Source organism: Anser brachyrhynchus (genome assembly GCF_964034855.1).
Source record: "Anser brachyrhynchus genome assembly, chromosome: 4".
Lineage (NCBI taxonomy): Eukaryota > Metazoa > Chordata > Aves > Anseriformes > Anatidae > Anser > Anser brachyrhynchus.
The window spans coordinates 48,887,203-48,905,447 of NC_137698.1; the positions used below are offsets into that span (position 1 = coordinate 48,887,203).

At 49.0% G+C, this 18,245-nt stretch overlaps 2 protein-coding genes across 8 annotated transcripts; both read right to left on the reverse strand.

Moving 5' to 3' along the window:
• Window positions 1-595: 595 nt before the first annotated feature.
• Window positions 596-8,084, reverse strand: AREG (amphiregulin). The gene is made up of 6 exons (XM_080591549.1): window positions 7,926-8,084; window positions 7,644-7,805; window positions 5,015-5,198; window positions 4,404-4,562; window positions 2,618-2,720; window positions 596-1,823 (listed from the first exon to the last, which is right to left on the reverse strand). Exons 1-5 carry the CDS (start codon window positions 7,966-7,968, stop codon window positions 2,633-2,635), a joined length of 636 nt encoding a protein of 211 aa, XP_080447675.1. The 5' UTR covers window positions 7,969-8,084; the 3' UTR covers window positions 596-1,823; window positions 2,618-2,632.
• A 657-nt stretch (window positions 8,085-8,741) lies between these two features.
• On the reverse strand, window positions 8,742-17,525 carry LOC308194927 (uncharacterized protein). 7 transcript variants are annotated; one of them, XM_080591567.1, is made up of 5 exons: window positions 16,918-17,525; window positions 16,654-16,728; window positions 12,507-12,579; window positions 10,368-12,424; window positions 9,747-9,880 (listed from the first exon to the last, which is right to left on the reverse strand). In XM_080591567.1, the coding sequence occupies exons 1-4, from the start codon at window positions 16,947-16,949 to the stop codon at window positions 12,293-12,295; spliced, it is 312 nt and encodes a 103-aa protein (XP_080447693.1). In that variant the 5' UTR covers window positions 16,950-17,525; the 3' UTR covers window positions 9,747-9,880; window positions 10,368-12,292. The 7 variants fall into 7 exon arrangements, 1 of the variants encoding a protein (XP_080447693.1); XR_013951065.1 differs by lacking the exon at window positions 16,918-17,525 and having other exon boundaries at window positions 8,789-9,880; window positions 13,574-16,911; XR_013951062.1 differs by lacking the exon at window positions 16,918-17,525 and adding an exon at window positions 8,742-8,881 and having other exon boundaries at window positions 9,759-9,880; window positions 10,368-16,911.
• Between the last annotated feature and the right edge of the window lie 720 nt (window positions 17,526-18,245).

The window sequence follows — 18,245 nt, forward strand, 5'->3', positions numbered from 1 at the left end:
GGACCTCAGACCACAGCTCACTCCTGGAAATGCTTAGGGGGAACATCAGCATACAGTTGGACTAATAACTACTTGTGGAAGAAGAGGAATTAAAGGTAGACTTTACAGGCCAAGGTTTCCTTGCTGTTTAGAGTCACAGGCCTGAGGCTATTCTGCTTTTCCTCATTTACTTAAGATGGAGTTACAAGCCACCACTGAAATCCTCTGACCACAGTGAGATGAAAGACTGTCCCTGTTCCACAATCCCAGCTCTCCCTTTGCTGCAAATGGCTACTCATCTGCTGAAACCTGAGCTTCAAATTTTGCTTCCAATGAGGTAGCTCACTAATGCCCTCCCTAGTCCAGTACTTAAAAGGTTCCTTTGTAGTTGAATTTAAAGGACTTCCTACTGAAGCAAGCACTTGCATTTGCACATTGTTTACGAACAACTTGCACTCTGAGAAGAACACTGAGCTCTACTTTGCACCTGCTGTAGGTTAGATCTTCCCAGTCCTGTTTTGTGCATTTAAGTGTTAAAACTCACGCTTAGAGGAGAAACCAAGCTCTAATTTGAGGTGTTGACATGTACTCCCGAGAGCAAGAAAAACTCTTACCATAAGATTATAAAAAAGTTTAATTATAAAATAAATAAGTTTGTTATGGAAACATTAAATATTAAATACAATAGATGTACAAATTTACAGACAACTTGACAATTAATGGCATTGCTCTGCTACCAGAAGAATTCTGATCTGTTTAGAAAGTGCACACAGTCTTTCAAGAAGAAACTGAACTCAGATAATACTCCATGCTCAAGATTGCATGGGCATTCAAGAAACTGAGGGTACTTGGGTCAGAGAAGTTTGAGGTAAGTAGAGTTCTTCACACCAGGAGGTAGAGCACAGGAGACCACCACTTGCCGAGTATCAGTGCATCAATTTCTTTCTTCAAAGGAACAGGTTCTTGGCTGAGTTGTCAAATGGCTGAATCTGATTTGCATCACTTGACTTCAACGCTGCTCAAAGCAGCATCCAACATCTGGATAACAGACGTGTTTGTAGCCAATAGACACCACAACAGGAGTGCCCAGGCTTATTGCTTTTTCAAGCACTGTTTTCCTTCAGGGACAAAGCTTCAGATCTTACTTTTCTCAGCATCCTGAGGAGGCTAGTTTTAACTCTGGCTAGCACACACACAGATGGATAGCTCCACTCACACAATAAGTTCTACTGAACTCAGAGGGATTACCTTCCACACACACAGTAACAGAACCCAGGTGTGGCTAACAGATTTGTCACCAACACCCTGCAAGTCAGAACTAGAGATGAAATCATTTGAAGCCGTTATCAACAGGGAGCACAGCAAGAGCAGAATTAGTTTCATCCACTGAGGCCTAGTTAGATAAGCTCTTCCCTAACTTTGGGGAGAGGGAAGGGAACATCCTCCCCCTCACCTCACTTTCCTGAAAGCCACAACTTCTCCTCAGTTGGAGGTGCCAAAGGAGACTTGCTAGCAGAAAAAAGGCCATCCACAAAACAGCAGAGACTGGAGGTCCAGCACTGGTAGAGAAAGCTCCGTAGCAGCAGTCTCCAGCAGGTTGTGATAGCAAGTCCTCTGCCCCTGCAGTGGCAGCTCCCTCCATGTTGTTGTACAAAGTGGGGTGGCAACTGTCCTCCCCAGCAAGTGGTTCAGCAGCAAGTGGCATGTCGGGCATCTCCTTGCAGCAGCCTCTGTCTTGATGAGTCAGGGCTTAGTGGCAACAACTCCAGCCCCCAGTGTCCAGGTGGATGTGGCAGGTAGCCAGAGGTACCCTGTAGCTTGGCAGTGGCCACAGCAGAATTGTTCTGTAAGGGGCAGACCAGGCACATTAACCATCACCCAAAACATGAGCGCTCTGCACTAGACACAGGTCATCCAAGACAGGCAGGTTAGCTATGTGCACTCTGCTACACATCCTTCAGCTTCAAGCAAACATTGAGCAAAACTCAGCAACTGTCACAGGACAAAGCTTGGACAAGCTCTGTAGTTCACATGAGGTAAAGCATAAATACTGTATAACAAAGTCTTTCTGGACTATCCTTTAGTTTCTCCTTCAGCTTGTAGTATAACTCCTGTTCAATATAAGTCCTTGAAACTGCTGTTTAATACAGTTCTACTCAGAGACTAACTTGTTCATTGAAAGCCACCACATTTCTCCCAAAAGCAATCCACCTATCCAAGGAGCTTTAGCACTGTTGCTTTGAGTATGGAACTTGACTGAGGAGCTATCTATGGTGGTCACCGAGATGGCATCTTGGTCTTTCTGTATCCCCTAAGCACTTCAAACTTGCTAACGCCTTGAAGAGATGTGAAAAGTCTCAGTACTTCTTAGGAGGGATAATGATCCATCTGGCTGCTGCACCATCTCCTATGATACAGGCCTACCAGAAAGCTAACAGTGCTGTTGAAGAATTCACAGAACTGCAACATGAGTTGTTTCAGGAAACCAGTAACCTGGGTCACTCACACGTAACCTACCTGCTTCAAGGCACTTGATGTGTTAAAAGGTAAGGCTAGCTTCACTGAACACGCATGCAACTCCTGTGTTGTTAATCCCAACCTAGAAAACCTGAAACAAGTTTCACATCAGCTTTCATACCTGCTTTTTCCTCATTTACACACCAACATGTCCATTTCTGTTTTCTTGCCGAAGTTTTTTCCTTTCTTCTTTCTCTTCATACTGCGGACACTTTTTCCTGACCCTGTGGAATAACACAATGTTAGAGGTCATTTTGAACCCTGACAAAGCCTTCTGTTACAAGCCCCCCATTCTCTGCACCATTCACAGTTAGGTCCTTCAAATCCTCAAGCAACCCCGGAGCACCACGAATTTTTGAGCACAACCATTTAAGTGTTTAACTATCCATCTCTAAGCTATATCTGACAGCTTGATAACATGACAGATCCCCCAGGTTAAGTACAGGCATTTTTGCCACACAGAGCCAGGGTTTCCTGGTTCAAGCTTCACTAGGTATCAAGAGGAAGAGGCCTTACTGCAAAAAGCCTGGAGGCCTTTTGCAGCCAGCTGCAGAGTGAGGACTGCTTTGCTCCTTCCTGGAGCAGAACTTGAAGGGAACAGGGATTTAAGTGATTTGTCAAAATACCCATCAAAAGCAAGCTGCTAACTGATTTTTTCCTGAAGTCTTTCCTAGTGTTCCCAACAAACCACCTCTGGACACAGGTACAGATAAACAAACCTCATGGCTCAAGCTTGTGAGTGTTTACGGGACAGATGCAGTCTTATTGCATGGTTTGCCTCAGCAGCTAACTCTGCTCATTTTCTTACAGCACTACAGAACTGGTTCTCTCTCATAGCAGAGAGGAATGAGGCAGTGTTCAGAGAGCAACTGTTCTTCCCAGCATTCCTCAAGTTCACATCTAAATATGAAGCAAATATGAAGCAACAACAACACAACAAATGCACACCTTGTTTCCTGAATTGCACAAAAGGGTACAGCACGTACCTAATTCAATGTACTTCTAAATCTAAAATTAGACCAGATTTCTGAGTTTCACCCACACTACCCAAAGCCCTGCTGCAGTGTCTGACCTAGAGAACTGCTCCTGTGCTCTGTTAACACCAGATCCAGGTTCCCACTGCCAACTACCTAATAGCAGCAGCAGAAAGCCTAGAGAACAAGAATCCGAGGCATAGATGGGTAGAAGCTGCTGCACGTACCTTGTCAAGAGAAACACAGGTACAGAAGAAGCATTCATGCAAGGCATGAAGAACATTCCCACATAAGTTTTTACCATATATAGAACAGGACCTGAGATTCTGGTTACCTACTGCTCTGGACTGTCTGCAGCCATTAACCAAGGAATGGTTGTTTCCTCAACCTTAACAGCACGCCATACAACCTTTTGGACAGACAGCACTTGCTCCCTCATTTGATTCCCCCAAAGCACAAGTATTTAAGCCCAGCAACCTCCATTAAGAAAAGGACAGCTAGAGGACTGTTTCCTTACCTCTAGCTGTGTACCCAGCTGTTGGATAACAGCCACATATTAGTCACATTATTGCTGGCAGAATTATTCTGCACAAGGATTAGGAAATGCACTGCTGCATCAGCATTAATGCTCCTCCTCCACCTCCTGCTGATGCTCTGCAGCACCAATACTCTGGTTGTAGCAGGAAGGCTCTTGATTTAAAACTTAGTATTCACAGGCTGCACATAGCCAATAATAAAAGAGGGTAAGTGAACACCTGATAAGAACTTTTCGGACCTTGCTCCTACCCTCAAGACATCTTCAAGCCAGGATAAGAACTCTGCCCTTTTGGAGGTCTTGCACACAGTTCAGACAAGCCACACATACTTTTGATACAACCAGACAAGCCCTGCTCACCCTTAAGCCAGCCAGACACCCAAGAACATAATACTTACTGCACTATCACAACGATAAGTACAGTAACAAAGCTGATGCTTGAGAGCAGGACAGCTACCACTACCAACACGGTCTTGGAGTAGTCTGCCACATCATTCTTCCTTTGAGTCTTCATGAACTGTTCACCACAGCGCTCACCAAAAAAATCCTGATGACACCTGCAAGTAAACATCAACACAAGTTCTTATCAGCACCCGTGCTGTCTGGAGCCAAGGACGCCTACACACACATTCAAGCCTGACTTCAACATCTTCAGAGTTTCACATGAATCTCAAGATGCTCTCTTCAGAGCATGTTCATGAAATGCAGTCACTGCTCTAGCACAAGATTTGTCAGCATTTCAACAAGTCGAGATTAGTTTGGGCGTGATGTTCCAAGAAGACACGCCTTTTCATTCTTTTGGTTCAAGTTTATGACCAACTGATGAGTTCAGTGGCTTGTTATGCATCTCAGATTCCATCATCACTTAATTTACATGGCAGAAAGATTCTCAGTCAAAATACTGACTGAGATGGATCTAGGCCAACTTGACACCAATTTTTCCTCTAAGCCCTCATATGCCACCAGCACATGCAAATCACAGCTAGCTCACAAGGTGCATGTAACTTACTTGCAGGTCACCATCTGGAGATGTTCTAGGTATACGCATTCACCATGGATGCAAAAGTTTTTGTATTCCATTTCACAGGGAGTCCCTTTCTTTTTGTTCTTCCCTTTGTTCTTCTTCTTTCTCAATTTGCCAGCATTCTTCTCACCCCCTCTCTTTGTTGTCTTGGGCTTAACCACAGGTTCAACTGAAAAAAGGACAAGAGCACTCAGTCTAGTAATGCTAAACAGACAGATCCTGTGAAAATGAAATAAGATTTGGGAATCACTTCATGAGAGCCTGTGATTATGGAGCATAGAATGCAAGTGAGCAAAGATCTGGGTACTTGACATCCAGCACAAATGCAGCAAGCTCAGAAGCTCATTAAGCTTAACTCTGATACCCTTGAGTCCTGAGCAATGCAGACAGATTGCAGCAAAAGATGGAGTGGATGAAGAGCAGAGTTAAAGGACTTAGCCATGTTCCGCATGGCTAAGACACTTGAATGAAACCACACGTGTTCTTCAGAAGTCCTTGACTGAACCTAAGTTCACACTGAGCCAAGCCATCCACATATTTTATAGCAATGCAGATACAAGGCTAACAGCCTCCATTGCTCTAAACTCTATTTGCATCAGTGATGAAAGGCTTTGTAAGTTGCTAGATAGTCCTGGGCACTTGTCAAGCCAAGACAGCCTGCTATCCCAGTTAGCATACTTGTTTCTCCCAAATAACCTGCAGTGCTGTCCTCAGCAGAAGAGATAGTTCATTTCCAGTTCTCCTACTTCAAGATGACAGTGCACCAGAGGAGTGAAAGCAGGAGAGTCCACAAGAGTCAGGTTATTTGTTCTGCCACTTACTGTTGCCCCTCATTATCTCAATTAAAATAAACCTCCCAAAGAGCGTGGTTTAAGAAGCTGGTGTCTTAGTAGCCTTTGGATGTGAGGGCATCTTCCTTTTGCCAGGGAGAACAAGCATAGGGCAGTCACTGACTAAGGTGAATAAACTCCACAGACACATGGCAACAAAACTCGATAGCATTATCATAGAGCAAGGTGGTGAAGCACTGGTTCTCTGCACAAACCATCCCTTTTCTACTAGCCATAAAACAAGTCTTCCCCAAGTGATGCCATGCTATTCAGGAGTAACGGTTAACCACGTGAGGTCTCAACAGTCAAGACATTTGCAGTCATCTTTCAGGCTATTTATTTCCCTATTGTGCCGCAAAGAAAAAAATTTTGGGATTATTTCACTCAGAGCACTACGCATGCAGGCAATTACCACAACAGGATGCAACAACTCCATAACCCTGTATTTCTGGTGACAAGAGATGGTCCACAAAGTACACAAAGAAACAAGGTGTAGTTCACTGTTGTCTAGACAGCAATCATTTTAAGTTCCAGAGCAACAAGCCTGGCTTGAAGTTACTTAAAAGCAAAAACGCCTTCAGCAACCAGAAGTCTGATTCAAATTGTATAAGCTATATTAATATGTAAACTAGGAACACTGTTCCTGCAGCAAGGTTTCCTATCCCTAGCAGCATGAACTTAAAACTGACAGCTGAGGCCTCCATCCTGTCCAGTTGGACTTGATATTTAGGTTCACACTTTCGTAATTGAGGCTGTTTCCATTCTTCCTTCAAGGAAGAGGCTGTTGGTTTGATCTATGTCCCCGTCTGCAAGCTGCATAGCCAAGAAAACCATCCACAGTTGAATCATAACAGCTTGAAGGCTCCCTCCACAGATAAACCTCATGCCAAGTAGCAGAGCTTGTCTACAAACCAACCACCTTTGGTAACAAATCTGGTTTCTGTGCAGTTAGACAACACAGAAGTCACCGAGCCAGTAGTTTTACTGGCTAAACTGCTCAGTAACTCTGACATTCCTGTTCCCCCTGAAGGTCTTGCAGTCACAGAAAGCTTGAACAAGGGTCCACACATTCCCGTAAGTAATATCTGGAACATGCTCCCCTTAGTCTCATTCAAGCCTCAGGGTGTTCCCTCAGGAAAAACAGCAGTTGGATTCCATCCTAGAAGGCAACAGCACCAATTACTATCCTGTACTGAATTGCTAACCACTCATAGGAATTCCTTTAGCCCCAGCCTTCACAACTTGTCTCACAATTGTACTTAAATGAGAACCAAGAAGGTCCTCCTGTCCCTGCTGTTCCTGGTCAGGTGGGCTGCTCAAATGTCCTCATTGCTTCCAGGACTGTTTAAGTGTTGGCTAAAGGACACCTAACAAGCATTTCCACAGCCACTTATGGGGTTTGCATTGGTTTCTTCTGCAAAGCTTTAGTCAACTCCAAGTCAAATAAGCATAAGACACCCAGAAAAGCCTTCAAGCAGGACAACCAGCCTCATCTCAACCCCTCTCTTGAGAGGGACAGCACCCAGCAGCCCTGCTGATGCTTCCACAGCAGCAAGGTAGTCACTCCATCACAGCTTTCCCGTGAGAAAGATGAGGAAGGCAGCACAGCAGGTGCTGGGCTAACCTGCAGCTCTCACACCCCCTAACTTCACTCCCACTAAGCTCCCAAACCTGACATCCTATTTCTAACTCAACTGCTCCCAAGAGGAGCACTCCATACACGACAAGACAAGAAGGGGAAACACCAAGAAGGCGAGGCATACCCCCAGGGACCGCCGCCTCACCTCGGATCAAGTCATCCACGATGTACTGGTGGACAGGCAGCGCCTCCTCATCGTCCTCCTCCTCCTCGTAGTCGGGGCCGGACACAGCCTCCCCCTGGCGGGCCTCAGCCTCCCGCGGGCCGGGCTGGGTGCCGTTGGGCGACGAGGCGGCGGCGAGGCGGGCTGTGAGGAGAGACGGCGCCGTGAGGGGAGCACGCACCTCTTCACCCCACCCCACCCCCAACAGCCCCATAACGGCCCCAACCGCCGCTCGCGAGGCACCCTCACCACCCTCCGCCGCACCTGCGAGCACGGCCAGCGCGACGAGCAACGCCACGGCGCGCATTGGTAATCCCGGTAGCGGCGGTAGTGTCACAGGAGACGACAGCAACGGAGGGGTGTCGCGACAGGCGGCGACGCGCAGCGCTCCATGAGGAGCCGCCCGTCGGCGCCGCTCGTTTTATAGGCGGCCGCTGCTGACGTCACCGGGCGGGGCTGCAGGTGAGGGGAGGGAGGGAGTGGGGGGGGCGGCGCACGCGCACCTTGCCGGCCGCGCGCGGGGGGCTCGCGCCCGCCGTTAACGGTCGCTCCCCCCTAACGGTCGCGCTTCCCCCCTCCCCCCCCCGCCCAACGGTCGCCCTGAGGGGAGCCCCCGGGGGTCGGCGGCTGCCCAGGCTCCGCGTCCCCCCCGGCGCCGTGAGGCGGAGCGGGGTTGCCATGGCGAGCCCCGTACACACACAGCCAGCCGGGTTTATGGCGGGGCACGCCTCCGCTCTTTGCTCTGCCCCCCGCTCCTCGGAGGAAGCGGGTTGGCATACAGGGCAGGAGTGTTTTTGGGGCAATAAAGGCGGTGATTGCCCTGCGTGTGGGGCCGTGGGTGTTTGCTCGGGGAGCAGGACGTGAGTAATGACTGACGAAGTAGAGGCAAGGAGGGGGGCAGCCAGCCAGGGTGGGCGCTCACCCTTGGCGAAGGGCGCCTTACTCTCCTGAGTCCCACAAAGACTTGCTTTTAGGGGACAAACCCCAGGGGTACAGGTTGTAGCGTGCTGGTGTAGGGTGGGAATGCAGAAAAGCCCTACAGGGGTGCGAGGACAGCAGATGGGTACCTCTTGGTGCCAGTCAGCACCGCAGCATGGCCCCACGAAGGCTCAGCGTGGAGCATTGGAGGGGTACGTATGGTCCCGAGCAGCTGCGTGATGGGAGCTCTCTGCATCAGGTTCCTCATCACGGGGTGTCGCAAGAGCACCCCCAGTACTCAGCTGTAAGGAGGAAGCAGAAGAGGGTGGGATGGCTGTGAGAGCCAGACAAAGCTCTGCTCTTCTAATTGGGATGCTCTGGAATCCCATTTGCAGCTCAGGGAGGTGACAGAGCCTTTGTTTAACCTGGCTGGGATCCAAGTTGCTCGGTTATTAAACCTTCTCCCCTCTTCTCTGCAGGCCAAAGGAGGACATGCAGCTCCCAGGGCTGTGTTCGGCTCTCAGGCTCACGCCAGCTCCGCGCTGAGTGCCCTGGAGTGGGTTAATCTTGGGAAGTGATGCCTGACAGCTCCGAAAAAGAAGCTGCCGAATCAGTCGCTCAGTCTGCGTTTGGGGGCAGCCTGGGGCTCAACACAGTTCCCTCCCCTCCACCTCAGACCCGAGCTACCCATCCATAACCCCTGTAAGGTCCAGGGCACAGGCCAAGTGTGAGCACAGCTTCTCCAAAGGCAGAGATGCTGGCTTTTGGGGATGGGGTCTGTTCTGCCTACAAGTGGGGTTTGTTTTCTGAGAATGGCCAAATAGAGCTGCCTAAGTTGAAACCTTTCCTGTCCCTCGCCTGACGTGCTCAAAGCTGGATCCGCAGGTGGGGGACTACAGCTTCCCTGCGGAGTTTTCTTTTTTGCTGCCATTAAAATGAAGTAAATTTCTCCCTGCCTTTGTTAGAGAGAAACTTACTGGGAACGCTTTGAGGTAATTCTTTCAAGCTCAGTCCAAGAAGCACTGAAAACTTCAACCTCATGCTGTGCTTGGCAAATTGCTAAGCAAGTGAAAATAGAAGCTAACCGGGGGAAAGGTTGAATGACCTGAGAGCAATTGACTGTGTTACCTGCACTGTTTAGAGACCAAACATGGCACATCCAGCTCCTGACTCACTGACCTCGCTCCTGAAATCTCCAACCAATGGCTCCGCTTCACCAGCTGGCAGCAGCAAGGAATTTGGCTCGGCACGCTACAAATTTGTTAGGCATTTCGCTGACTTCCTCCTGCCTCTCCTGCTTCCTGCAAGAAAAACGGGTGGCCGGGCATAAACTAGCACAGCTCAGGAATCTCCTCTTACAGCTTCTCCCTGTGAAATGCTTTAGAAGTGCTGGTGGCCACAGCAAAGGCACGAGAGCGCTTTTCTTTTTGCATCCTGTACTGCCAATGCGGCTGGTACGTTTGGGGCAGCAAGGCGAGACACTTCTCAGCATCCAGGGAACACACCGAGGGTGCTGGCTGCCAGTTGGATGGGAGGAGGGTCGGGGGAGATATCACCAGAGCTTTTCCCAAAATGCTTTCCAGCAAAGCTCTGCGGACTTCTCCTCTGAGAGGACACCTCCAGAGGTCAGGTGTTTTGGGGAGACGTGCAGGGAGGGAAGCCCCCAGTACTCTGGCTGATACGTCTCCCACAGAACTTCCATCGACTGCAGAGGGAGCCACAAGCAGGACAAAGATTTTGGAAACCTCCCCCTTGCTGATCTTTAGGGCCAGACTCTGACCAGCTTACCTGCCACAGGTGAAGGGAAATCAGACACTTCCTGAGCAGGGAGGGCCTGGATCTGCTCTTCCCAACTCCATGCCCCCCGTCAGCTGCATGCTGTCAGGCAGGAGGTGCTAAGCTTGACCATGGCGTTACTCCCAGGCTGGAAGGACGCTTGGACTTTGTCCCCAGGCTGAGCTGCTGGAGGACATCCCCAGCAGTGATGGAAGGAGATGAAGCATTGAGGAGGCTGCAGGACTCACCCCTGTGGGCTGCCCCACTGCAGTGGGGCTGGCGGGGCAGGGTGCTGGGCCAGCGAGGGGCAGGGCTCGCTTTTGGGAAGGTGCTGGTTCCCCGTGGATGCAGAGTGCCACCTACTGAGCCACCGCTCCCGGCGGCACCCGGGGTTTTCCAGCAGGACACCCTGCTGTGGCTGCAAGCCACTGTCCATCCTGCCTGTCCCTGGGCACAGGGAGCTTCCCCAAAGGCTGGTGAGCCTCGCAGGGTGCGATTATTAGCAGGGAGACACTGCATGTGCACAGCTGGAGTCTTTCCTGGCTGTCTGTCCTGAGCCAGACCTCCTGTTCCACAGGCTGGTGACACTGCTGGAGGAGATGCACTACCGGAGTGCCACCCTGTTCCAACCCGCAGAGACAAACCCCTGGGGAGCTGGGCTGGTCCGTCCTGCGCCTCGACTGTCTTTTTGCCATCCCTGAAAAACTCCAGAGCAGCCCGAGCTTGGGGAGCATCCACCCCAGAGCGGGTGGCATTGGTGCACACTTCTTTTTCCCTTGGCCTTCTGCCATGGCCGTGGAGCACAGCACCGCAGCCACATCGGAGAGGAGATTTCTCTCCGGCGGTCTGCCTGCCTTCTCCCAGCCTTCTTTTCTCCAGAAACCATGCCAGGGGTGAACGTGGTGGCTGTGTTTCCTGCTCTGGAGCGGTGCATCATCTGGCTATCTGCTCCCTGGGGCTGTCAGATCACCCTGGCAAGGACGTGATATCCCGAGACAGCAGGTCAGACCCTGTCACGCAGGCATTTCATGATCTGTGGTGAATCCCAACAAATTTTTGCTGGCAAAATTAATGTGCTCTCATTTCTGTACAAGTTCAGCTCTCCTCAGCTTCACTTGGCAGCTCCCGGGACCTGCTGTCCCCCTCACTGACCATGATCCATCAGCGTGAGGTGATCAAAACGGAAAGATGTGCCCAGGACATGAAGTTATATATTTTCAGCTCTGGATTACGCTGGGAGCCCCCAGACTGTAAGAGTATGTGGGTTATATTTCCTTCTCCTCTGGCCCCGCGTATCAGAGTGAAAGCCACCCTGCTCTCACGCCACATGGGGTGGCCAGCAAACAGCCTGCCCCTTCCCCGGCCGTGTGGTGACAATCAGGGGCACGGGCAGGGACTTGTAGAGGCCAAGTGACACCAGTCCTGCCTGGCCCTGGCGGAGCACGCTTGGGCATCGTGTCCTCCAGAAGTGTCCGCGTGCCAACCGCGATCTCATTATTCACTCTCTTTACTTTTGATAAAACTCCAGAGAAATGCGTGAAGGGAAAGGAAGTGGCAGAAATTGCTGCCCATTAATTTTCTTCACTGACATCAAATGTTTATTTTGTATGGGCGGGCGCAGCTGACCTGGGTGTTTGAACATGAGTTATCCTTTCTCATCCATCCAGTTGAGAACAGGTGGAAAAGGGTGATGACTCAAACCGGAGCAGTGTCTTCTGGGCAGCTCACTAGACTTTCACTTGACTTGTGATCTGCAGATGCCAGTATCTTCTGCTATCAGCAGCTACCTCATAGGCAGGGAGAGAGCTTTGAAGTGAGGCATATGTCACTCCAGTTCCTGCTGATGCAAGTCAAGATTGCTGTAATTAAGAGGATGTGGATGCCTAGCCTGGGTTCTTGGTGGGAAGGAAGGGGAAACAATACGGCATTTCTGGAAATCAGTACAAAGGTTCTAGCCTCTGAGATACGCAGGCATTTGAAAGAACATGCAGCCCTGCCATGAAAGTCAACAGCAACGTTTCTCCTGAGGTGGTGACAGTCTGGCAGTGCTCAATTCCTTTCCCAGAGACCTAGGTTGAAGCAGGGACTTCATGAGTGAAACCCGTCCAGAAAGGGAATAATTTATGCATGTGTACTGCATCAGCTGCTCACCCCAGGGAAATCTGCCTGGTGGCACGTGTTTTCAGCTGCTCCACGTTTGACTGCAAAATCTTCTGCAGCATGCCTAAAGAATAAAAACAAAAAGGGCAGAATCTACAGGCACTCACAAGAACTATGAGCTCTGCGTTTTTCTCTCATTTACATCAATGTGAACGAAAAGCAGTCCCCCTGAAAATCCAAGGGGTTCTTTCTCAGCTAAGGGAAACTCTAACAGCTGTGTGCATCCCTGCCTCACCTGATGAAGCACGCAATGGCACTAAGGGGCTTAATGCTACCAAATCACAGCGGTGGGATTTTACATGTGCTTTCCACATCTTTCAGGAATGGCCAGCCTGAAATTTGCAGAATGTCCTGGGCCATGTCCCAGCTCCTGATGTTGCCTACTTGCCTGCACTAGGCACGGATGAGCAGGACAGGCCGGGCTCAGATTTGCAGTGGTGGCAGGGAACACGTTACAAGTCAGGCTGGGATGAAAGTCCTGCTACACTCTAGGAGGATTTTTGGGAAGCTGCCCGCTGTTAGAGCCCTGCCCCAGGCTCTGACTGGTTAATTTTCCACACAGCATGCACCCAGCAGCTCTCGTTTGACCAAATACAACCTCCAGCGCTCACCCACTCATTTTTGTGCAATTTGCAAATGCTCAGGGGCAGATTCTGACCCCAGCAGTAATTGTAAGGGCCTGAAGCGGTGAGCGGGGTGAAGCAATGCTGGATTTACACTAGAACAGGGAGCTGGCCCTCAGCTAACAATCTCCTTCTGTAATACCAGGTCCTCCATGCTGGCGAGCACTGAAACCTGCTGCCCTTTCTTCCATTTCCTCGGGCGATCACAGAAACATTCCCCAGGACTCTGGGCTCGTGGTCCTGCCCACGTCCTCCTGGAGGCAGGCTCTCCACGGTACTACAACACAACACCACCCTCCTGACCCTGCTTCCCTGGCCCCATGGGACCAAGTGGGGAAGATGTTGTATAGGAATCCCTACAAAAACTGAGGCCGGACCTCTGCTGTTGTAATCTGTACACTGAGGTACCTGAGCGATGTAACTCTGGCCCCTTACCTTGCATATCACACCGTTTCACCTGCACTCTGCACACAGTTGTATATATTCAGAATACCATGTTGCTCTTAGGTGGGCAGAATCACCAGATTATCTCTCTTCTCCACACAGTTTCTAGGGTTCCAACCCTGCACAGTCCCTATAGAGGGGGACAGCCATCTTAATGCATTCCAAAGTTGGATGTAGGTCATGTATCGTTTTGCAAGTGCCCCCGACGTATTCATTTTAAAAAGAAGAGAAAAAATGTTTAAACTTTTGCACCAAGGTAGCAAAAGCTGCTTGACTGCTGTTCATTAAGGCATGGTGATCTCCCAGCATGACCACAGAACGCACTCAGCTCAGAGAATGTGCATATTTACGTGAGCAGCGTGGCTGTTAGAAGAATGATGTCTACACTTGGGAAAAAATAGGCTTTTTTTTTTTTTCTTTAGTGTCTTAGAGATTGAGCTGAAAAGACCAGAGCAGAAATCTTCACATTAAAAACCCTCCACAAAACAAACAATCAAACAAGAACAACAACATCCCGAAGTCCTATACTACAACGTGGTGTTTTTAAAAGCTAGAACATGGTTGCCTCTAATGCCTGGAATGTTAGTTATGAGTCTTCTGTTTTCTTCATTCCATACAACTTCTGGATGATCGCTTTTTTGGCTTACTGTGATAAAGTGGCTTTCTGTAGGCAAAAGCCCCTATGTAGTTTTTAATTATCCCATGCCCACTGCAGCTTTCTGTTTAAGGACACCGTGTAGTATGGTCAGAGCAAATAGTTAAAGACAAACCAGAGCACTGGTTTTAACAATGGAGGAGCAATCTTTTGTAGGCAAAGTTCCTTGAGGTGGTCCTGTGCAGACAGGGTGGCAACAATTTGGGGTTACATATCAGGCTGCCCTAGGAGGATCTTCTCCACGGAAGTCTGTCTGACCTGAAGTGTGTTGATGCCAATGAAAGTTGCAAAGTGTAGCTTGAATAACTGAGTTTGTTAAGTGGGGTGAATAATATATCCCTTTCCTCACCTTAGTGGCTTGGGTATGAAGTCACTGTGGAGATGCGTATTACCTAATTTGAAAACATGTGAGTAAATTACATGGTACTGCACGTTTTGAGGGATTATCGTCTCATATGAGGACTGGGAACACGTGACAGAAATAGCGTCATGTTTTTCTTTCATATTGCATGTTATTTCCAACAGTGTTCAGAGCAGCAGAGAAATAAAGTACCCGTGAGAATTGCTTGGGAATTTTCTCCTGGAAGTGCAGGGAAAGTTGTAGCTTTTTAATTTATAATCTTCCTCACACAATGTTTTTTTCAATTTGGTTTGTAATTTTGGATGGCTGGTGAGGAAAATGGTTGCACACAGGTGAACAGAGCGTGGAGAAAAGACTTCACCTAGCTGTGAGCTGCTAGAATTGGGAGCTGCAGCAACCTGGTCAAATCCCTTCAGCCAAGAAAGGGTCTCTCCCATCCGAAGTGAACGTGTTTTGTCCCAGCATCTTTACAAAGACGCATCAGGCCCATGCCATGACAAAGGGGCTGTCATTTCTTTGCTGCTTGCCCATTTCTCATCTCTGCTGCATACATCGGTTTGTTGGCGTGTGACTCGGTCCCCTTAGGAAAGCTCTCAGGAGGAGTCAAACTCAAGTCCTATCTTCCGGTGTGAGAAACAAACGAAGATTTTAGAAATAAACACATGGAAAGCCCTTTGCCTGGCTGTTGGAGGGACCCTTTACTGCAAGCCCAACTCGTGTGCAGGTTTGCTTTGCTTTTGCTTCCTGCAGCGGGAGCAGAGCGCAGGGTCGTTGGTGTAAGCGAAACTCATCATATTTCCCTTGATCTGAATGGATTTCTCTCTGAATCATCCTACTCCCAGGAAGAGGAGGACATCTGGCACTGTCTTGCCACAGCTGAGTTTTTGCCACTGGTGCATCAGGAGGTGAATTTTCTTTACCTACCTGAAGTCATCTGGTATGTGAAGAAACAATGAATCACAAAGAGAAGCCTAAAGCAATTAGAAATTCCTTTCCTCTCACCTTTGCCAAAGCTAGATTTTTCCCCAGAACAAAGCCCAGGCAAGCCTTCCTACGCACAACAATGATTACGTAGATCACTCTGGATTTTGTTTTTTTCACAGGCCATGAGTAAGCAAAGAAGTTGAGGAGAACACTGTATTTCATGGGCATGTTTGTTATGCTTCCTTGGAAATCCCATTGTTAGCTAGTAGTACATGCATTTGGCTACAAGTCCCGTGCCCTCCTGACGTCGGCTGCCTTTAATTAATTGTACTAGCAAATAAACATGAAATGTGACAAACTACAAATGCGCCACCGGACTAAGTCAGCCCTAGCAATTTGGGTGGTCATTTCACCATGATGAAGTGGGACCAGTGAGTGAGTGCCTTGTGATGCTGCTTCCAGCCTCACATGTCCATCTGTCAGCGAAACCTGTGCACCTCATGCACCTTCCTCCTCGCATGTTGTGTCTGTCCCCAGCAGGCTGGAATGTGGAGCCAAAGCTTTCCCAGGAGAGGACTGCTGAGACACACCACATGAGTAAGGTCTTGTTTGCATAAAGATTACATACTCATGCTGTCAAGAAGGCTTCCTAAGCACAGTCTCATTTCCTTCTGCAAGTAACTTTGCCTTTATGTAGGAAAAAAAAAATATTCTTGAAGTCCTTGGACAGAAACCTGTTTACATTGGCATGCTACAAAACTGTCCTCTTGGCATGTTTGGGTTCTCCTGGTCTGACTGCATGGGGACACACACTGCTCTGAAGCAAAACTGAGTCTCCACGGTGAGTGGGGTTCGTGTCTTGTACTCACACGGGCTGTGCTTTGCTCGCAAAAAGTCTCATTCCACTCTCAAATTCAACGTGACCAACGCACAAGCATATGCATCACTCCTCCTGTCCCTGTGGGCTACACCCAAGAGGTTTCAGTGGGAACACGTCTGCATCCAGTGGGGAAGGAGGGACCTGGAGGTACCAAATGCACCGCTGAGCGCTGAGCTTTGGTCTTCACCAAAGGCTTTCCCTGAAATGTAGAGCTCAGCTCTGTTCCTTTGCCATGGTAAGAGGTAACTCACCTACACTGTGGGAAATGAACCGGTTTCAGATGAATGCAGGAGCTGGTATGGGAGAGCAGGAGCTGAGAGGAGATGCCGGTGGTGAAAGGGATTAGTGTCAAAATCAGCTTTTTGGCAGAGAAAGAGATCTTTGTCTCCGTTCCCTCCCACCTGGGTTATGTTGATCCGAATTACAGAAGGGCAGGATGGATTTACCCATTTAGTGTAACAGGATTTGTCCCCTGCTCTGCCCAATGTCTTCTGAAACTTTCATTTGAGATTTACCTGCTTCGCTGATACTGAACGACGTCTTCCATTCTTAACTCCAGAAGGTTATTCCCAAGCTTGCTCAAGTTGCATGGAATTAACACATTTCTAAAGAAAGAGAGAGAGAAAATGTAATGTGTTTGACTAAATTTAAATTATTTTAAGATTTAAATAAATACTATTTTAACATGCGTGAAACAGGTCACTGCAGCCAGAAAGCCATTTTTCCCTACATTAGTAGATTAGTGGCAAATAAAATTAAAGGCACTTAAAAGAAAGAGCTGAGCTGGAACAAATGAATCACAGAATCATAGAATCATAGAATATCCTGAGTTGGAAGGGACCCATATGCACAAAACTTTGTTTGAAAACTCAGAAATGGCCATACAGTTTCAATTCAAGAGTCATGTTTCAAGCATCCTGACCCACATGAATGCCAAATACTTCATTTTGCAGGTGTTACATGTGGCACTTAAAGTGACATGGTAGGTAAACACTTTAAAAGTTTTGGAGGAAACTGAAAGGAAGAGAAGCCAGGCCGCCTGGGGCCCTGTGGACCTACAGCAACAAGTGGCCTCGCACTCCGATTTAGGAATGCCTCTGCAAAAGCGATTTTCACCCAAGCTCTATCCCATTCCCACTGCTAGCTGGAGAGTCAGTATATTCCCAGCGTGCGCCCGCACAGCAGAGCTGTCACGCCTGTGCCTTTAGCCCCGCTGTGGATGTGGCTCTCGTTTCCAAAGTCCAAGCTGGGTTTGTGAGGATTTTTGGACTGATGGGGCTTTGCTGGTCAGTCCGCTGATAGGCAGCATGTGCCCATCTCACCATCCATGTGCATTATGGCATTGCTGAAGTGGCTGTCCCTTGTCAGCAATCCCATGAGCCAGACCTTTGGTGCAGCGAGAGGGGCACCAAGGCAGCCTCTCCACTGCCCCTGAGCTCCAGTGTCTGAAACGGAGACTCCCTGCTGTGAAAATCCACAAGGGAGGCAGACAGGTAAGGCATCGCTTCACCAGTAAACAGAGGAGACTCCGAGGGAAAGCTTTTTCTGACACAGCTCCGCACCCAGTGCAAAGAGAGCCACAAACTGCACACACACCATTTCCTCGTCACCCACGGCTGCCAAATTACCACCACGGCAATCACAGATCTCTCCGTCCTGGGTGGCCACTGGTGGGCTAAGTGCGTCACGGCTGAGCTCAGTGCCAAATCCTTGGGAGGACGCAATGACTCTTGCATTCTCAGACCGTGAGCTCGAGCGGTTCATTTTGAAGTTGATGAATTTGCAGGAAGGGCGGCTTTGGGGTGAATAAAATCCATCACTCCGTTTGGCATGGCTTCCAGCC

What these genes read in the sequence shown, in the direction of transcription:
- AREG (XM_080591549.1), bottom strand. Translation starts at nt 7,968, where the DNA reads ATGCGCGCCGTGGCGTTGCTCGTCGCGCTGGCCGTGCTCGCAG. An exon ending in CGTGGATGACTTGATCCGAG is followed by an intron (nt 5,199 to 7,643) that starts GTGAGGCGGCGG and finishes TCCTTTTTTCAG; the next exon opens with TTGAACCTGTGGTTAAGCCC. An exon ending in CTCCAGATGGTGACCTGCAA is followed by an intron (nt 4,563 to 5,014) that starts GTAAGTTACATG and finishes GTTTACTTGCAG; the next exon opens with GTGTCATCAGGATTTTTTTG.
- LOC308194927 (XM_080591567.1), bottom strand. Translation starts at nt 16,949, where the DNA reads ATGGAAGACGTCGTTCAGTATCAGCGAAGCAG. An exon ending in GTTCATTTCCCACAGTGTAG is followed by an intron (nt 12,580 to 16,653) that starts GTGAGTTACCTC and finishes TTTATTCTTTAG; the next exon opens with GCATGCTGCAGAAGATTTTG. An exon ending in ACCAGGCAGATTTCCCTGGG is followed by an intron (nt 12,425 to 12,506) that starts GTGAGCAGCTGA and finishes GCTTCAACCTAG; the next exon opens with GTCTCTGGGAAAGGAATTGA.